The sequence below is a fragment of the Pecten maximus genome, chromosome 13, assembly GCF_902652985.1.
Source record: "Pecten maximus chromosome 13, xPecMax1.1, whole genome shotgun sequence".
Classification (NCBI taxonomy): Eukaryota; Metazoa; Mollusca; class Bivalvia; order Pectinida; family Pectinidae; genus Pecten; species Pecten maximus.
This window is the reverse complement of record NC_047027.1, coordinates 29,578,119-29,595,135: the sequence shown is the minus strand read 5'-3', so window position 1 is coordinate 29,595,135 and position 17,017 is coordinate 29,578,119. Positions and strand designations below refer to the sequence as shown.

The 17,017-nt window shown below is 38.4% G+C and overlaps 1 protein-coding gene and 1 long non-coding RNA gene across 2 annotated transcripts in view; both read right to left on the bottom strand.

The window, feature by feature from the left end:
• Nucleotides 1–12,484: 12,484 nt before the first annotated feature.
• LOC117340841 lies at nucleotides 12,485–13,834 on the bottom strand. The gene is made up of 3 exons (XR_004535483.1): nucleotides 13,772–13,834; nucleotides 13,296–13,329; nucleotides 12,485–12,862 (listed from the first exon to the last, which is right to left on the bottom strand). It is a non-coding gene; the product is annotated as an uncharacterized LOC117340841 (long non-coding RNA).
• Nucleotides 13,835–14,084: 250 nt separating this feature from the next.
• LOC117340637 overlaps nucleotides 14,085–17,017 on the bottom strand; it is a 14,855-nt gene continuing 11,922 nt past the window's right edge. Inside the window, exons 3-4 of the mRNA XM_033902400.1 lie at nucleotides 16,745–16,821; nucleotides 14,085–14,141 (exon numbers count right to left, since the gene is read on the bottom strand). Coding sequence (XP_033758291.1) covers nucleotides 14,085–14,141; nucleotides 16,745–16,821 — 134 coding nt within the window. The remainder of the gene's footprint in view (nucleotides 14,142–16,744; nucleotides 16,822–17,017) is intronic.

Below are 17,017 nucleotides of genomic sequence, written 5' to 3'. Positions count from 1 at the left end.
TACGACTTACCTGCAATAATGCCATGCACTCAAAGCAGGTTATTGTCCTGAACCTATTTAGACTTCAAATGTTGGTATGCGTATGTAACGCTTAAAGGCATTAGAATGCCATCTGCCCATTGCTTGGATATCCGTTTCCGGGATGCCCAGACTGGCTGCGGTGCTAGCCGCTCCTATCCGAAAACTAAGGCTGTTATAAGAATCAGACTTGTGCCCAGATACCACCAATACCTGCTTCAAAATGTTGCAGAAATATTGGTAGGATACTGGTTTACCCCCTGGGAAAATGAAGAGGGGACCCTCATTATTTCCCCGTAACTGAACAAACTGGAACAAATATGTCACAGGGCACATAGACTGACCCTGTTAGACCGTCAGTGATAATGTGACTGGGGCTTGATTATAATGACCTTTAAAAGAATCAAATTTAATCTCGAGACGTAAGGGGTGTTGTTTTCCTAAACTAAAGAATTGCACATTAGATAGCTGAAGGATATTTTGTGATCTCCCATTGTTCGTTATCTCCCTTATTCGCAAAAAGGCGTGGAAAGCCAATAAAAACATGGCCTGGAACATTGGTCTGTCATATTGGTTAGCAAGGTTTTTCCCCAATGCTCTGATAAGCTGATGAAGAATCGATTTCGTAATAGGCTGTCGGAAATCGGGTTTTCCTCCGGTCTTCTGCAAACCTGCGAGTACTTTACGCTATAGGCAGATGACATTCCATATGAAGGACTGATTGTGCAAAGTTGTTCAATGTAAAAAACACCCGTTGGTACATTTTCCGTGAACTTGGTGTCAACCCAGCTCTAATAAGCTCAAGAACCTTTTTATCTAGAGGCGAATTAGGGAATCTGGGATCCTGATTGGCATCATGTCCATATGAGGAGCTGCCGCCAGAAATTCTGGGACCTGTAAACGAGAAAGGTTGCCAGCGAGTACATTTTGTTTCCCTGGGATATGTCGCGCACGGAAATGTATGTTATAGCGTAGTGCCACAACCACTAATATGCGCACTAAAATCATCATGTCATGGTTTTTGGATGTTTGTTTATTGATGATAGCTACCACAGTTTCATTATCCGAAAAGAAAAGAACGCTTTTGTTTTGTAGCTGAGCCCCCCAAACCTCAAGTGCAACTGTTATGGGAAACAACTCTTTGATATTAATATGATATTGTGTCATTACAGAACCCCATTCACCGTAGAACCAATGACAGCCCAGAATTGCGCCAAAGCCCAGATTACTAGCATCTGTAAACATATTAAGTCCCTCAGATGTTTCCCACCGATTCGGTAAAAACATTGTAGTATTGTTAAAATGCTGAAGAAAAATTAACCAAACTTCCAAATCTGCCTTAGCATCTTTGTTAAGTCTAACATGATGGTAGGGTTTCGTCAGACCCCTGGTTAAATCAATGAGTCTTCTAAGCCATGTTCTTCCTGGCACTACCACCCTACATGCAAAGTTCAGTAAGCCTATTAGAGATTGGAGTTCTTTCAGTGTAACCTTGGTTTTGTTCTTAAACTCAGTTAAGAGTAAGCCTATCTTTTTCACCTTGTCTGTTGGCAGCCTAGCTACCATAGCTTGTGTGTCGAGTTCTATCCCCAAAAATGTCAGACATGTTGTTGGCTCTACTGTTTTTTTCTTTTTTAATGGGGACCCCCACCTGTTTACACATTGTTTGGTAATTGTCAAGTGCCAGTTTACATTGGTCTGTACTTGCGGGACTAAGAAACAAAAAAATCTTCTAGGACATGTACTACCCCTGGAGCTTTGAAATAGCTCATCATTATCCAATGTAAGGCTGAACTTAATTTCTCTAAAACCTGATAAGATATAGCACACCCCATAGGCAGACCTTGATCATAGTAATAAAAATTTCCTATTTTCATTCCCAACAACTCATAATCCGATGGACAAATGGGTATTATTCTAAATGCAGACTCTAGGTCAGTCTTGGAAAGTAGACATCCTGCACCAAATTTGTTTATAAGACATATAGCATCGTCTAAAGTTTGGTGTTGAACACTTTTATCAGCATCGTGTATGCCATCGTTTATGGAGCCCCCTTCGGGAAATGACAAATGATGGATCAGCCTGAATGCTCCTTTTTCTTTTTTTGGGACTAAACCCAAGGGAGAAATTTGTAAATTTTCAAAAGGCCGTTTAGGAAAGGGGCATGCAATACTGAACCTATATGTTCGAGGTCCATTATAATTTAAGGAAAACCCCTTTGTAAATCCTTCTGCTAAAATTGCAAATGTATTCTTATCAAAACCTGCTAGGAATAATGCTAGTCTGTCAAACCTAACCGGTGTTATGGTTGAAATTGTTCCCTTAACTGGTTTTAGGAATGTGCCCCACCGCAGTTCTTACATGCATGTTTGAAATTGCAGCGGGGTCTGTTACAAAACCCCTTTTTTTGGAAGGCGAAACAAACTTTATCCTGGTTTTGTTGACCAGTTTGGTTCTGTGAACCAGCGTTGTGATGCCCCCCCCCCCCCCCCCCCCCCCCCCTGGGTTTTTCGAGACAAACTATAGGTCATGGCCTCTAAAATAACTCTTGATTCACCTGATCATAAGGAAGTTGTTGTGGAGCTGCCTGTCTCCATCTTCTAAAATTAACATCATAGGCGATAGCCGCCGCATCTCCCGCCTTCCTGGATACATGTTGCACTGTACTCGCATACTTTATTAATGGGCCAGCTAACTCAGGTTTAGCTTGTGTGGTGATAGTTACAAAAATTTGGAAGGCGGACGTCCATTGGTCAATAGTTTTAATTAGCGTTGGTTTTGGTTTTGGTACCAATGCCAACGTATTGGACTGAACGGTAATATCGAATTGTTCTGGGCCTTTGCTCTGAAGTAATGAGCCAAACTCAATAAATTGCTCAGCCCAGATTTTTTGTTTGATGCGCAGGTCAACATGTATATCCAGGGGGCGGGAGATATTGATAAAGGTTGGTACTGAATTATGAGCTGGTGTACCTGTTATCTCCTCTATCGCTTGATCTACAATGGGCGATGTATGATCTTCATGGTTGATCCCCATTGCTGTTTGCTGGCCAAGTGTCACAGAAGACGATGCTGGTCCATGCAACAACTGTGCCTCAGACCCTGCAGCGGCTGTTGGTGGTGGCCTTACTATCACTGGTGCAGTGGACGCTGCTGGTCCATTTACCAACTGCGCCCCAGACCCTGTAGCGGCTGTTGTTTGTGGCCTCATGACAAGGCCTTCTGCTTTCATTCTTCAAGCAGTTCAGTTACTATAACTGAGACTGATGGGGTATTTGTGGCTGACGCCGTGTTGTTACTGTTATCGTTGGAAGCTGTTGTAGTGGCCCTGTTTGTCCCTTGTGGGCCTAAAGTTATCTCTTCCTCTTGGTTGGACTGAGGCCGTAGGATGGAGTGCCGCAGTGCTGCTGCTCTTTTTTTCCTTGTTGGTGGCATGTTTATTTCCTCATTTGAAAAGAAACACACACATATGATAAGATATCAAGGAAAAGAAACAGACACATATGATAAGTTAATCTGTTTTTTTTTTTATATATGTATATATAAACAAACCACTGTTTTGCTGATGATATTGATACCTAAAACAGCTTTATAATTAGTACTATTTTCTGTTATGTAATTTCCCCAAAAGAGAAAATAGTACAACCAAACTATTGGAAAGTAGTTTGTACACAACTTTGATCTTACACAAACATGTGAAGCATTATTTTACATTGTGCGATCCTCAATTCCACCGCAAACCCTCTGAATCATCATTCTGAAAAACAACTATTTCGTCTGGCTGTGAATTAAACTTACCAGGGTAATAAACCTGATGCTATCAAACTTTCCGTACCCCGTGTGCAAAAATACAGTACAATTTGGCCAAAACAATGTTGTCTAGTTAACACTAGACCCACCTATGGCCTACCAAGTACAAATAACATTAAGCTCTACTCTCACACAGTACTGTAAACAAACACAACCATGACACCCTAACGGGAAATCAACATGTGACATATAAAACACACATGCAGGTACCTGGCAAAGTTATTACCGCAGCCACTGACAATCGTAGAATCTAACTGTCCGCTCCGACCTTCACATGTATGTGTGTGATACACACGCAGTGGGGCCTACAGCAGCGAACCGTGACTATAAATAGATTCTCCTGTGAATGTAAACATGTTACATCACCGCCGATTACCGTTTATAAGCATGCTCAAATTCAATGCACACTAGATATAAAAACAGGACCAGATAATTATTACACTACAACACCCTAATGTTTACTAACTGCACCTCTGACACTGCGTACATATTTAGGGACGCCATATTGCCGATTCAGATGCACCCCATCGGGCTGAAAAATGTCCACCTCAGACTGTTTTAACCCTCTATGTTTGTGGTAATGGATGGACGCATTGTTCATTAGGTTTGCCTTGATGGCCCTGTTTACCGTACAAACTCTTGCGCTGTAAATATTGATAGGAATGTTCCTCGTGGCCTTCCGGAATAGAAGCTGCATGATACACACATGTCGTACACCGAAACCTATCATTATCCACTCCGCTACCGAAATAATGTCCATAGCGATCTTAACTGGATCAGAACCCAAACAATCCACATCATTGCCGCCTATCTGTAGCACTACTGCATCAGGTTGTTGAACGGCTAAGTGATCAGAAAATAACCGGGAAGCGATATCATTAACTTTACCGCCACCTTTCCCTAAAAATCTTACAGAAACCTCAGAAGCCCGTAAGTTCAGATTTTCCCTGGGCGATTACCCTGTCTTGAAACATCGTCCTTTAGCCTTCTTATATAACTATGTCCTAACACAGACACGTGAACCACCACATTGGAAACCCAAAGGTAAACACAATCGCTGAACTATGAACTCTGATGAACTTTAAAAAATGAATAGGGCTTCTTACTTTTTACCTGATCTCTTTGTAAAAATGGTAGTGACGCTTTCGCTGGTCACGTGATATGTATTCTTACTCAAAAGGAGTAAACTGGCTCGTTGTCTATACAATGTATACCAAAATTAAGAAGCCCTCCCCCTCAAAATAAAGTGCTTATTAACTTACTGAATCCTCATCATAAATGTAATTAAATTGACTTTGTATTTTATTATAATTTTGTTAGAACCAACATCTCAACTGTAGACGATCTTTTACAGTGCAGCTCTTACGACTTTCCCAGCTAAGATTTCAAAGTTTCCACTCAGTGGCCAACCGTAAATCAACAATCAACCGACCATCAATCAATCAGTAACCAAATAATCGATTAAATTTATAATAAATTAAAAATCAATAACTGAAGAAATTCAAAATTGATCATCAACGATTTGTGTTCGCTTTATTCTTACGTTGAACGTATTTCTTTAGCTGTCGTTGTCCAAATGATGTTTATGTTGTCAATACGTGTACGTTATAAACAATAGTTTTAGTAGACATTTTGAGGATCTGCATGTTTACATTTGAGGTAATTGAAATTATTCAAAATACGTTCATATTTACTACTTTTATAGAAAAGAAATTTTATTCAAAGACCTTATAAGATAGCGATAATAAAGAGTCAAAACGACTCATAAGTGTGGTTGATGAGGGATTAACCCACCGGTGTCGCCTAGTGGGAGGTATAGCTTATAAATGTACATACACTGGCATACAGGTGCTTCACCGTTGTTACTAAAAATAGACATTAAAACCAAAATGTTCTTCAATTAAAAGAATTCCAGTTGATATCGAATACTTTTTATTGTTATCAACGCAACAACTTCAGAATACCTATAACCTGGCATCACCACACACAGCCTAGAATGCACAGTTAGGCTAAAATCTGTTTAAGAGGTGCAAAGCAGCAATTTTTTCGACCGATTGCGATAGTTCTCGGGGCTATAAATAGCCCCAGAGAACTAAAAACGTGTATGGATTTGGGTTTTCTTCGTAGAACATTTTTTTTCTAAATAGCTTTTAATTATCACGTGTAATTTTCTATCTGTACATTTCAAAAATATATACAATGTGTAAGCACACGCAATTAGTTGTCAGAGCGGCGACGTCTGATGTTAAAGGAGTAGATAACCGACATGGACTACTTAATGACATTTTAAGAAATGACAAAATTGAACCCATTGAATTTGGAAATATTTGATAATATATTACTTCGGTAAGGATATATCTGCAAGCGAAAATCGCATAAACACTCTTCAGCACTTGAAATTTGAAAATTTGGTACCCGGTTTAAAAGTACCTGGTATAGATTTCTACCATAGTTAAACGTAATTCATATGAAATTAATCAAACATTTTAAGGTGCTGTATACTCATACTACACAGTTCTGTAGTATATGAACTCTCCGATTTACATTCTTTAATTGATTTTCTTAATTATTATTATCCGTATCTCCTACGAAGTGTAGACAACTGATTGCCTTTAACAGATATTTTTAAATGCCAATGTAAACGATAGTGTAATTAACGGGAAGTAAGCCTCTTTTGGAGAGCTAACAAGATCAACACATTGCTACATTAGACATACATTAACCGAGACACACACAATCACAACATGTATACACGTGTATAGTTAACAATTGCCATACTTACACGTGTATACACGAGTTCCTATTGAACATACAATACAGTTAGATAATTAATTCTTGTCAGGAGAAACAAATCAGAAGAAAATATACGTAAATGTAAAATTTTAGACTCTGCTTACAAAATGTACAAAACAGTCTCCGTAATGCAGAGCATGATTGATATTCCTGCCCGGGGTTATACATGTTTGACCAAGATAAGATATTGTGCCCAGCATGTCTTTTAAAAGACCACCACGGATTTTGTTTTCCTTCATTAACGCCTTAGCCTAGACAATATCATATGTATTTCCACATATGTGTATGCACGTGCAGTTACGCATGTGGGTTAATGTTGCATTTATAATTAAAAAGAACAAAAAACGTCATGTTTTAATATAAATTCAATATTTAATGATTTCCCGGTTAGTTCTGTTTGTTTTCTTGATCAGATTTTAATGTTAGGTGTCCAACGTCTTTATCGGGATGTTTTCGTCGTTCCTCGTGTTCTCGCGTGGTCACGTGACCGGCACGAAGGACTACATTAACACTTGGTCGGTAAATATGGCCAGAGCACCCGACCAACGTATTTTGTCGTACAAACAAATATGATACACTTATTCATCGTGCTAAGAAACCGAGAAAAAGTGCTGTACATTCTTCTGTTTATTCAAGTATGGTTACATAACGGCGTTATAAACTGGTGTTAATTGAAGAAGTGTCGATTAATTGACTACTTTTTAAGTAATTTTGACGATGTTTTTCATTTTCGTAAGAATGTATAGCACTTTTCGTTGTTCTCATACAATTACCTTCACGCTCTTACCTGTTTCATAAGTATTGATTTAGGGTAGTCGGGTGCTCTAGGACGATTCATAGAGCAAGTGTTAATGTTCATTCTCCAATATTGGAACTCTTCAGTGTTTTAAGTATCGAAATCGGCATATAGAAAAGAACAAACGTTAATAAACGAATGCAATGGATCGTAATTAATTCAATTAATTAATTACAGATGATTTCCAAAGACATAAGGTATAGTTAGAAGTTTTCGGCTGTACACGTGCAAGGTTGTAAATTCGTCACTGTGATGAAACCACCGTCCTCATCGTTGCCATGACAGCCGATCGAAGCTGCGATCACGAATGCACTGACATGCGGTTTAAACTTAAAATTACATTCACACCTCATATTGATTGGGGTTGTTTAATCATACCTGATCAATTGAATTATCAGAAAACTAACAAAAACACTAAAAAACACAGAATGAAGCCTTCATGTCGGGCAGTGCAGATACAACGCGGGATCTGTAAACAATGTGACGTCATTGGAATGTACAAGTTGCAACAATGTACAACAATGTATATTTTACATGAATACACTAATGAGCAACAAAACGGGACGCAACATTAACCCACATGCGTAAATCATTTTTTTTTTATCCATTTAGTGGTGAGGTGACAGATCTTTGAACAGTTAGTTCGGCGAGTATTGATGCCTGTTTTACATTATCGACTGGATTAATGATAACCAGGAACGTGCCAATGACAATCTAAGCAGACAATAAAGCAGGTTTTAGTTAAAAGTTATTGTTTAATTATTTTACCGGATATGGTTAAAATAATACGATACATCTGGCTAATGATAAACATGAAACATTTTCAGAAGGCATTCGATACTGTTCCGCACATAAGACTTTTAAGCAAAATGTCATCTTATGTAACCAGTGAAACATTTATCAAATGTACGGCCAGCTCCATCGTCAACAGAAAAACAGAGAGTTACTTTAAAGGGCAAGTATTCCAACTGGAGCGATGTATCCTCCGGAGTTCCACAGGGATCGGTACACGTTCCAACAGTGTTTGGCATCTGCATTAATGGCCTACCAGATACTATTTAGTCAGATGTAAATCTCTTTTCGGACGACACCAAGTTATTCAGATTTCATATCTTTACATTTATCTAACTGATTTGTAATTGCATCGTAAAGAACCAGGAGTTCATATATTGTTCAATCCTTTGCATCTTATTGATTTTTAGAAATAATTTTATCTATAGAGAGATAATCAAGCATGAAGACCTTTTCTTATATTTTGCTGAAAATAAGAGGAACAGAGATATCCTATAATCAGATGGATTGCACCTTAACTCTTGCAGTACCGTTGTCGACTATAGTCGACGTAAAAATGGTATCCCTCCTCCCCGATGTCGACTATAGTCGACAGACTAAGTTGACGTTTTAAAAAGTGTTGATTTGTTGACAGCATCAACAGATAAAAACAATTACCAAATGCAATGGTTTATAAAATGTGTTCAAAGCTTTTGAAACAAAAACTTTGGTGGTTAAATCATTTTTCTTTCGTTTGTTTTATGTGTTTTTTTCCGGTAGAGTAATAGTTGATATTTTCTTAATGTAAGCAATATGGCGGCTTGCTACATTTGCATTTTAGGTATCAGAGTGTAGGTCGTTTTAGAGTGATAAATCTTATCTAGATATTATGTTGTTAAATATTTCTTAATCATGTACAAAGATAACACTAACCTTTCTGTGTCTATATGAAAATAACAACACACCAAAAATGCACATGTAGTCTGCCATTTTGTTTAAACTTCCGGGGGCGAGCCTAATAACTACTTCCGGTACGGAATCCGGAAAGAACACAAAGTAAGGAAAGAGTCAATCCTTTACCTTTATATAGGGGTAACATGGGCATATTTTCAGATATTAGGAAGTATTCCAGAGGATATTGACTTATTGAATATTATGTGGAAAGGGCTTTATTAGTGAATGGGAAACACCTTTTAACAAAATTTACGAGGGATGGTTTCGGGGCCTGCGTGTTTGTTGGTAATGATATGGTCTGTTTGATATGTTTTTGTTTAACGGTCATTATGTTGGTAATGATGAGATTTAGTTGGTCGTGAAATCTTCTTCGGTGATGTTGAAAGTAACGACACTGTGTGGTGGTTGAGACAATCATTGGTAACACGTCAGCATAGTTATCAGTTACGAATATGGGGTAAAAGAGAAGGATACATTTTCAGTTCGCCGTGAATGAGTAACAGTGTCCCATTTGTCTTTGAGATGCAATACATGTTTTGCGATTCGCCACCATTTGTCAGGCGGTATATATTTGTCAACTAAAGATCCTCGCAGTTAACAGAAATAACCTGGTTTCGAATAGTTCCAAATTTGCTCAAATTTTTCGAAATTTTGCTTTAGAATGTTGACTATTTCGTTGACGTACTTTTAACCGAACATCATTTGTCATCAACGGTTATACACATAAAATGACATGTTAATTTTTTTTTGTGAAAAATGGCACGCCATCATCAATTTCAGATGAAATAAGAGGGGAAATTGATGACATTATTCATTTGCAACATGATTGTGCTACGTAAAAAGATGACGCTTCCTTAAGTAGGTAGTGTTATGTTATGGCGCATAACCCGGATGAGATAGAGTTGTCCAAAGCTTAGCGGTCATGCACATATGAATAAAGATCAGAATTACACCGGAACAACTGCATAACTCAGAAAAGAATTATTCAATTTTCCTAGGCATTCTTTTATTAAAATAATAAGAAAACATCACTGAATATACATAAGGGAAGGTTTGATAACACAAAACACATATTTTAATCCTTTAATCAAAATTTGATAAACAAAATAAACATCGATATTATTGATTATGTTTTGTATTACATACATGCAATTTATAACATGCATTGGTGTAAGTGGGTGTTTTCTTTTTTGTACTTTTATATCTTAATAAAATTGCATTAATACAATTGAATCTATTTGGTTAGCTGAAAATCAGGCTGACTCTAGTCAATTAGACAAAGATGTTACTATTTCAGTGAGGGGTCATCTCCCAGTTTCTGACCAACTGTGGCTAACTATAGCTATTACGTGTTACTGGACATGCATGTCTTATCCTTTAGGGAATCATCACGCGTGGTCAGTGCATTGGGATGAACAGAATTGGTGTCACTGTCCTGACTGACCAACCATATGGGACGTTTGGTCTACGGACCAATCAGAAATGTTCACTGCCTAGTTGGGACTCTGCGCACGCGTCATCACCTTGTATTTAGAAAAAGATTGCTCATGCGTCTCCAAGTATCTTTCAGCTATTCACATTCTGATGACAATTTGGGCTTGTAAAACCTTCCCTTTTTACCCCACCCTTTATCTTTTTATCTAGAGCGAGACTTACAGCCATAATGTGTACCCCATCTTTGTTGCTACACTTTGTACTCATTAAATACACTGAATTTTCTATAACGTCAAACATTATTCATTTTGAATAATGATATATTGTGGACTCAGTTTATCAGTCATTAAATCAATGACATTTAAACAATAATATTATTTTATGTTTGTCTTTGCGTGTTAACCTGTTGCAACAAACGATCTTCACTCTCTGAGCATACTCCAGGCTTACGCAAATGCTAGTTTATCTTTATAATTATTTTGATAAAGACAAATTTTTAATGCTTCGTGCAGGGTAAAAGTTCAAAGCAGGCAGACAAAAATATCTTAGATGACTAAGCAATGCATGCTGTTGTGAAGTGGTGGTGGCGGATGACGAATCATGGATACTTAACTGCTAAATTGTTATTTCCGTTATCCTTCCTTCAGCTTAGATATACTAATGTTGAACTTTTTCTTACATAATCATATGTCACTATCTCCCTATGTAATAGATATCTAAAGAGTATATATAAACTATTTTACTTAATGTATATCGGTAACTTGATAACGCATGTGGGTTAATGTTGGATTTATAATTAAACAGAACAAAAATCGTTATGGTTTTTTTTAATAAATAAATTCTTTGAAACTTTCCTCGTAAGTTCTGTTTGTTTTCTCGACCGGATTTTAATTTTAGGTGTGTAACGTCCTTATCGGGATGTTTCGTCGGTCCTCTATTACCCGCGTGGTCACATGACCGGCACGAATGACTACATTAACACTTGATCAGTAAATATGGGCAGAGCACTCGACTAACTTAATTTGCCGTACAAATAAACGTGATACACTAGCTCATCGCACTTAGACATCGTGCAAAAGTGTTGTACATTCTTCTATTAATTCACGTACAGCTACATAACGGCGATATCAACTGGTGAGTGACGAGGTGCAGATTATAATTACTTGACTTCTTTTTTTGATAATTTTGACGATGTTTGTCATTTCCGTAAAAATATACCACACTTTTCGTTATTCTCGAACGAATACCTTCACGCTCTTATTTGTTTCATAAGTATTCATATTGGGTAGTAGGGTCATCTAAGACGATTTATAGAGCAAATGTTAATGTTCATGCTTTAATATTGGAGCTCTTTGATATCTTAGGTATCGAAATCGGCATATAGAAACGAACAAACGTTGATAGACGAATGCAATGGATCGTTTTTAATTCAATTAATTATTGACAGATCATTTTCTAAGACATCAGGTATAGTTAGAAGTGTTTGGTTGTACATGCGTTTTTTTCTTAAATCTGAATGCACACCGCATATTGATTGAGGTTGTTTTACCATACCTGATCAATGGAAATATAGGGAAAACTAACAAAAACATTAAAAAACACAAAATGAAGCCTTCGAGTCAGGCAGTGCAGTCACAACGCAGGATCTGTAAACAATGTGACGTCATCAGAATAATTGTACAACAATGTATATTTTACATGAATAAACTATTGAGTAAAAAAATAGGGCGCAACATTAACCCACATGCGACAGTGATCAATCCCCTGATTATATAATTTAAACATGAAAATTACAAAAATAACACATGAAAAATTGTTAAGTTACAATTTCGGTTGCATATATAATATCCCGCAACGAAACTACATTTATTTTATAGTTATAAAGATATCATCCGAAAATTTCGGGTTTACAACACCATCTTTGAAGCATATAAATATTTTGTAGTACATGTATTCAGTTAAAGTATCTGTCTAGCTGAAGTCATCTATCGCTGTCATAGCCATGGCGTCATCACATTTAGTGAACGCAGACTTATCAAATGTTTCACTTTCTCCGTGTGATAGCCGTATCTTCGTACGTCCGACGTTCCGGTTCTGCCAAAGGAAAGGTAATTTAGAAATTTATATTTAATTTGCAAATGAATACATGATAATCTTTTTAATGTAAGAAATCATAAAATAAATATCATTTTACTCAAGAGAGATTAAAAATCTAACCCAACGCACCTTCTGAGTTCTTCATACACGACCTCATTAGTTCTTGGACCAAGGAATTCATACAAATGTCTGCAATGAAAAAAGTAAAATAATTTCGCATCCATGATGCGCTTTGATTTCATTGCTTTGCCCTTCATCCTAATCCATCATATATACGAATTAAATAAACACATAATACATTATAGAATTATTTCACAATTACGTCTCACATTCAATGCATATCATTGTGATCTCTGTATAACATTACGTTGTATATAGGAGAGAATACTTGAAATATGCTTAACAACAATGTTCTTTAACAGTTAACCATGCTATAATCTATCTGAATTCCATGTTATTGACCTCTCTGATTTTCTAACATAGCATAAATATCTCCTCATTATAATGACTTTGATCTTGTATTTTACCAATTTATGGAGATTATGTACAGTTTAAATTTGAGATCAAAGTATGAGCCATACAGCATACTTATATCCTTCGTAAGTAAATCGACCGTACATACCTGTCATCAGTGGAAACTTGTGTATTCGCATTGGCTGAAACAGTGTCAATAGAAAACACTTTGTTAGTTTATTGAAAATTCGAGACCTTCTTATCTCGGCACTTTTTATTCATAAAATATCATCACATTTTTTATTTATTAATTATAATGGACGTTTTGTTCTGATAAAGACATATACCAATATGATACTTTGACGTTCTGATATACCGCTTTTTTCACAGAAATGTACCCCTCTCTAAATGATTAGCAAATAATGTTCAGCATTCCCTATCACGTATGAATTTAAACTCGAACATCAGGGAATAATTTGTGTTGTTTAACGATAGTGCTTATTCTTGGTCTCGAACTAGTGATCCTTTGGTCACAAGCCCACCGTGCTACCACTAGACCATGATGCCCAAACAACATGAGTATTTATTTTGTATAATACAGTTACAGACCTAGAAATATATTCGACTGACATGATGCATTACTACCTAGCTGTTCATAGCTCGACGGTGGTTCTAGTTCCTCAAGGTTCAAATATTCATAATCTGATCTGAAAAACCAGAAAAAGAATTAACAAAACTAAGAATGTTTTCTTAATGAAATTGCAATCCAGACATAACAAGTATATATACATGTATATAAATACTAGTAAACAAAATGTGTACCATTATATGATTATAAATATATATCTGTACTCGTTAACAGAATACATACCAACATATGATTATAATATATATACTGTTAAGAAAACGAAATCAGCTGCTAAACACTTACTCTTCAACTTAATTGTACATGTACACTTTACTTACCCCCTTGTTTGAATTCTATGTTCTGTTGGCTGAGGCAGGTTAGCAGCACCTTTCAGGAAAGCAATAGTCATTGAACTAATTGTGTTATTCTTTATTCATTGCAACAAGGATGTACTGCTGTTGAGGGAGCATACAACCAAAGCTACCAATTACCCAAACAGCTTGCAGGAGACATTTTTGTTTTGCACTTCCATATCACGTACGCATTTAAGTTGAGTAGACTGGATATAAAGTATGTTGTTTAATGATGACAGTAATGTTTCTTATAGGGCTCGAAATAGCGATCCTTTCTACTACTAGCCTATGGTGTCCTCTCACGACTAGCGATCCTTTCTACCACTAGCCTATGGTGTCCTCTCACGACTAGCGATCCTTTCTACCACTAGCCTATGATGTCCTCTCACGACTAGCGATCCTTCCTACCACTAGCCTATGGTGTCCTCTCACGACTAGCGATCCTTCCTACCACTAGCCTATGATGTCCTCTCACGACTAGCGATCCTTTCTACTACTAGCCTATGGTGTCCTCTCACGACTAGCGATCCTTTCTACCACTAGCCTATGATGTCCTCTCACGACTAGCGATCCTTCCTACCACTAGCCTATGATGTCCTCTCACGACTAGCGATCCTTCCTACCACTAGCCTATGATATCCTCTCACGACTAGCGATCCTTTCTACCACTAGCCTATGGTGTCCTCTCACGACTAGCGATCCTTCCTACCACTAGCCTATGATGTCCTCTCACGACTAGAGATCCTTTCTACCACTAGCCTATGATGTCCTCTCACGACTAGCGATCCTTTCTACTACTAGCCTATGGTGTCCTCTCACGACTAGCGATCCTTTCTCCACTAGCCTATGGTGTCCTCTCACGACTAGCGATCCTTCCTACCACTAGCCTATGATGTCCTCTCACGACTAGGGATACTTTCTCCACTAGCCTATGATGTCCTCCCACGACTAGCGATCCTTCCTACCACTAGCCTATGATGTCCTCTCACGACTAGCGATCCTTTCTACTACTAGCCTATGATGTCCTCTCACGACTAGCGATCCTTTCTACCACTAGCCTATGATGTCCTCTCACGACTAGCGATCCTTTCTACTACTAGCCTATGGTGTCCTCTCACGACTAGCGATCCTTTCTACCACTAGCCTATGGTGTCCTCTCACGACTAGCGATCCTTTCTCCACTAGCCTATGATGTCCTCTCACGACTAGCGATCCTTTCTCCACTAGCCTATGATGTCCTCTCACGACTAGCGATCCTTTCTACCACTAGCCTATGGTGTCCTCTCACGACTAGCGATCCTTTCTACCACTAGCCTATGATGTCCTCTCACGACTAGCGATCCTTCCTACCACTAGCCTATGATGTCCTCTCACGACTAGCGATCCTTTCTACCACTAGCCTATGATGTCCTCTCACGACTAGCGATCCTTTCTACCACTAGCCTATGGTGTCCTCTCACGACTAGCGATCCTTTCTACCACTAGCCTATGATGTCCTCTCACGACTAGCGATCCTTTCTACCACTAGCCTATGATGTCCTCTCACGACTAGCGATCCTTTCTACCACTAGCCTATGATGTCCTCTCACGACTAGCGATCCTTTCTACCACTAGCCTATGATGTCCTCCCACGACTAGCGATCCTTCCTACCACTAGCCTATGATGTCCTCTCACGACTAGCGATCCTTCCTACCACTAGCCTATGATGTCCTCTCACGACTAGCGATCCTTCCTACCACTAGCCTATGATATCCTCTCACGACTAGCGATCCTTTCTACCACTAGCCTATGATGTCCTCTCACGACTAGCGATCCTTCCTACCACTAGCCTATGATGTCCTCTCACGACTAGCGATCCTTTCTACCACTAGCCTATGATGTCCTCTCACGACTAGTGATCCTTTCTACCACTAGCCTATGATGTCCTCTCACGACTAGCGATCCTTTCTACCACTAGCCTATGATGTCCTCTCACGACTAGCGATCCTTTCTACCACTAGCCTATGATGTCCTCTCACGACTAGTGATCCTTTCTACCACTAGCCTATGATGTCCTCTCACGACTAGCGATCCTTTCTACCACTAGCCTATGATGTCCTCTCACGACTAGCGATCCTTTCTACCACTAGCCTATGATGTCCTCTCACGACTAGTGATCCTTTCTACCACTAGCCTATGATGTCCTCTCACGACTAGCGATCCTTTCTACCACTAGCCTATGATGTCCTCTCACGACTAGCGATCCTTTCTACCACTAGCCTATGATGTCCTCTCACGATTAGCGATCCTTTCTACTACTAGCCTATGATGTCCTCTCACGACTAGGGATCCTTCCTACCACTAGCCTATGATGTCCTCTCACGACTAGCGATCCTTCCTACCACTAGCCTATGATGTCCTCTCACGACTAGCGATCCTTTCTACTACTAGCCTATGATGTCCTCTCACGACTAGCGATCCTTTCTACTACTAGCCTATGATGTCCTCTCACGACTAGCGATCCTTTCTACCACTAGCCTATGATGTCCTCTCACGACTAGCGATCCTTTCTACCTCTAGCCTATGATGTCCTCTCACGACTAGCGAATTCATTATTATATAGTATAGCTACAATACCAGTATGTTATTTGACCTACCTGCAGCAATACTTCATGGGTGTTCAAAGCTCGACTGTGGTTCCGGTTCATCAAGTATCGAATCGTCATTCCCTGATCTGATAAATCCGAAAAGGAATTAACAAAAATAAAAATGTATTTGTAAATAGAATATAACCAAGACTGCACAACACAATACATACCAATATACAATTGTAAATACAAGTATACTTATATATCTATACTCGTAAATAGAATAATACTTATGTATGGCTGTAAATACATATCTATACTCCAAAGCAGAACAAATATCAA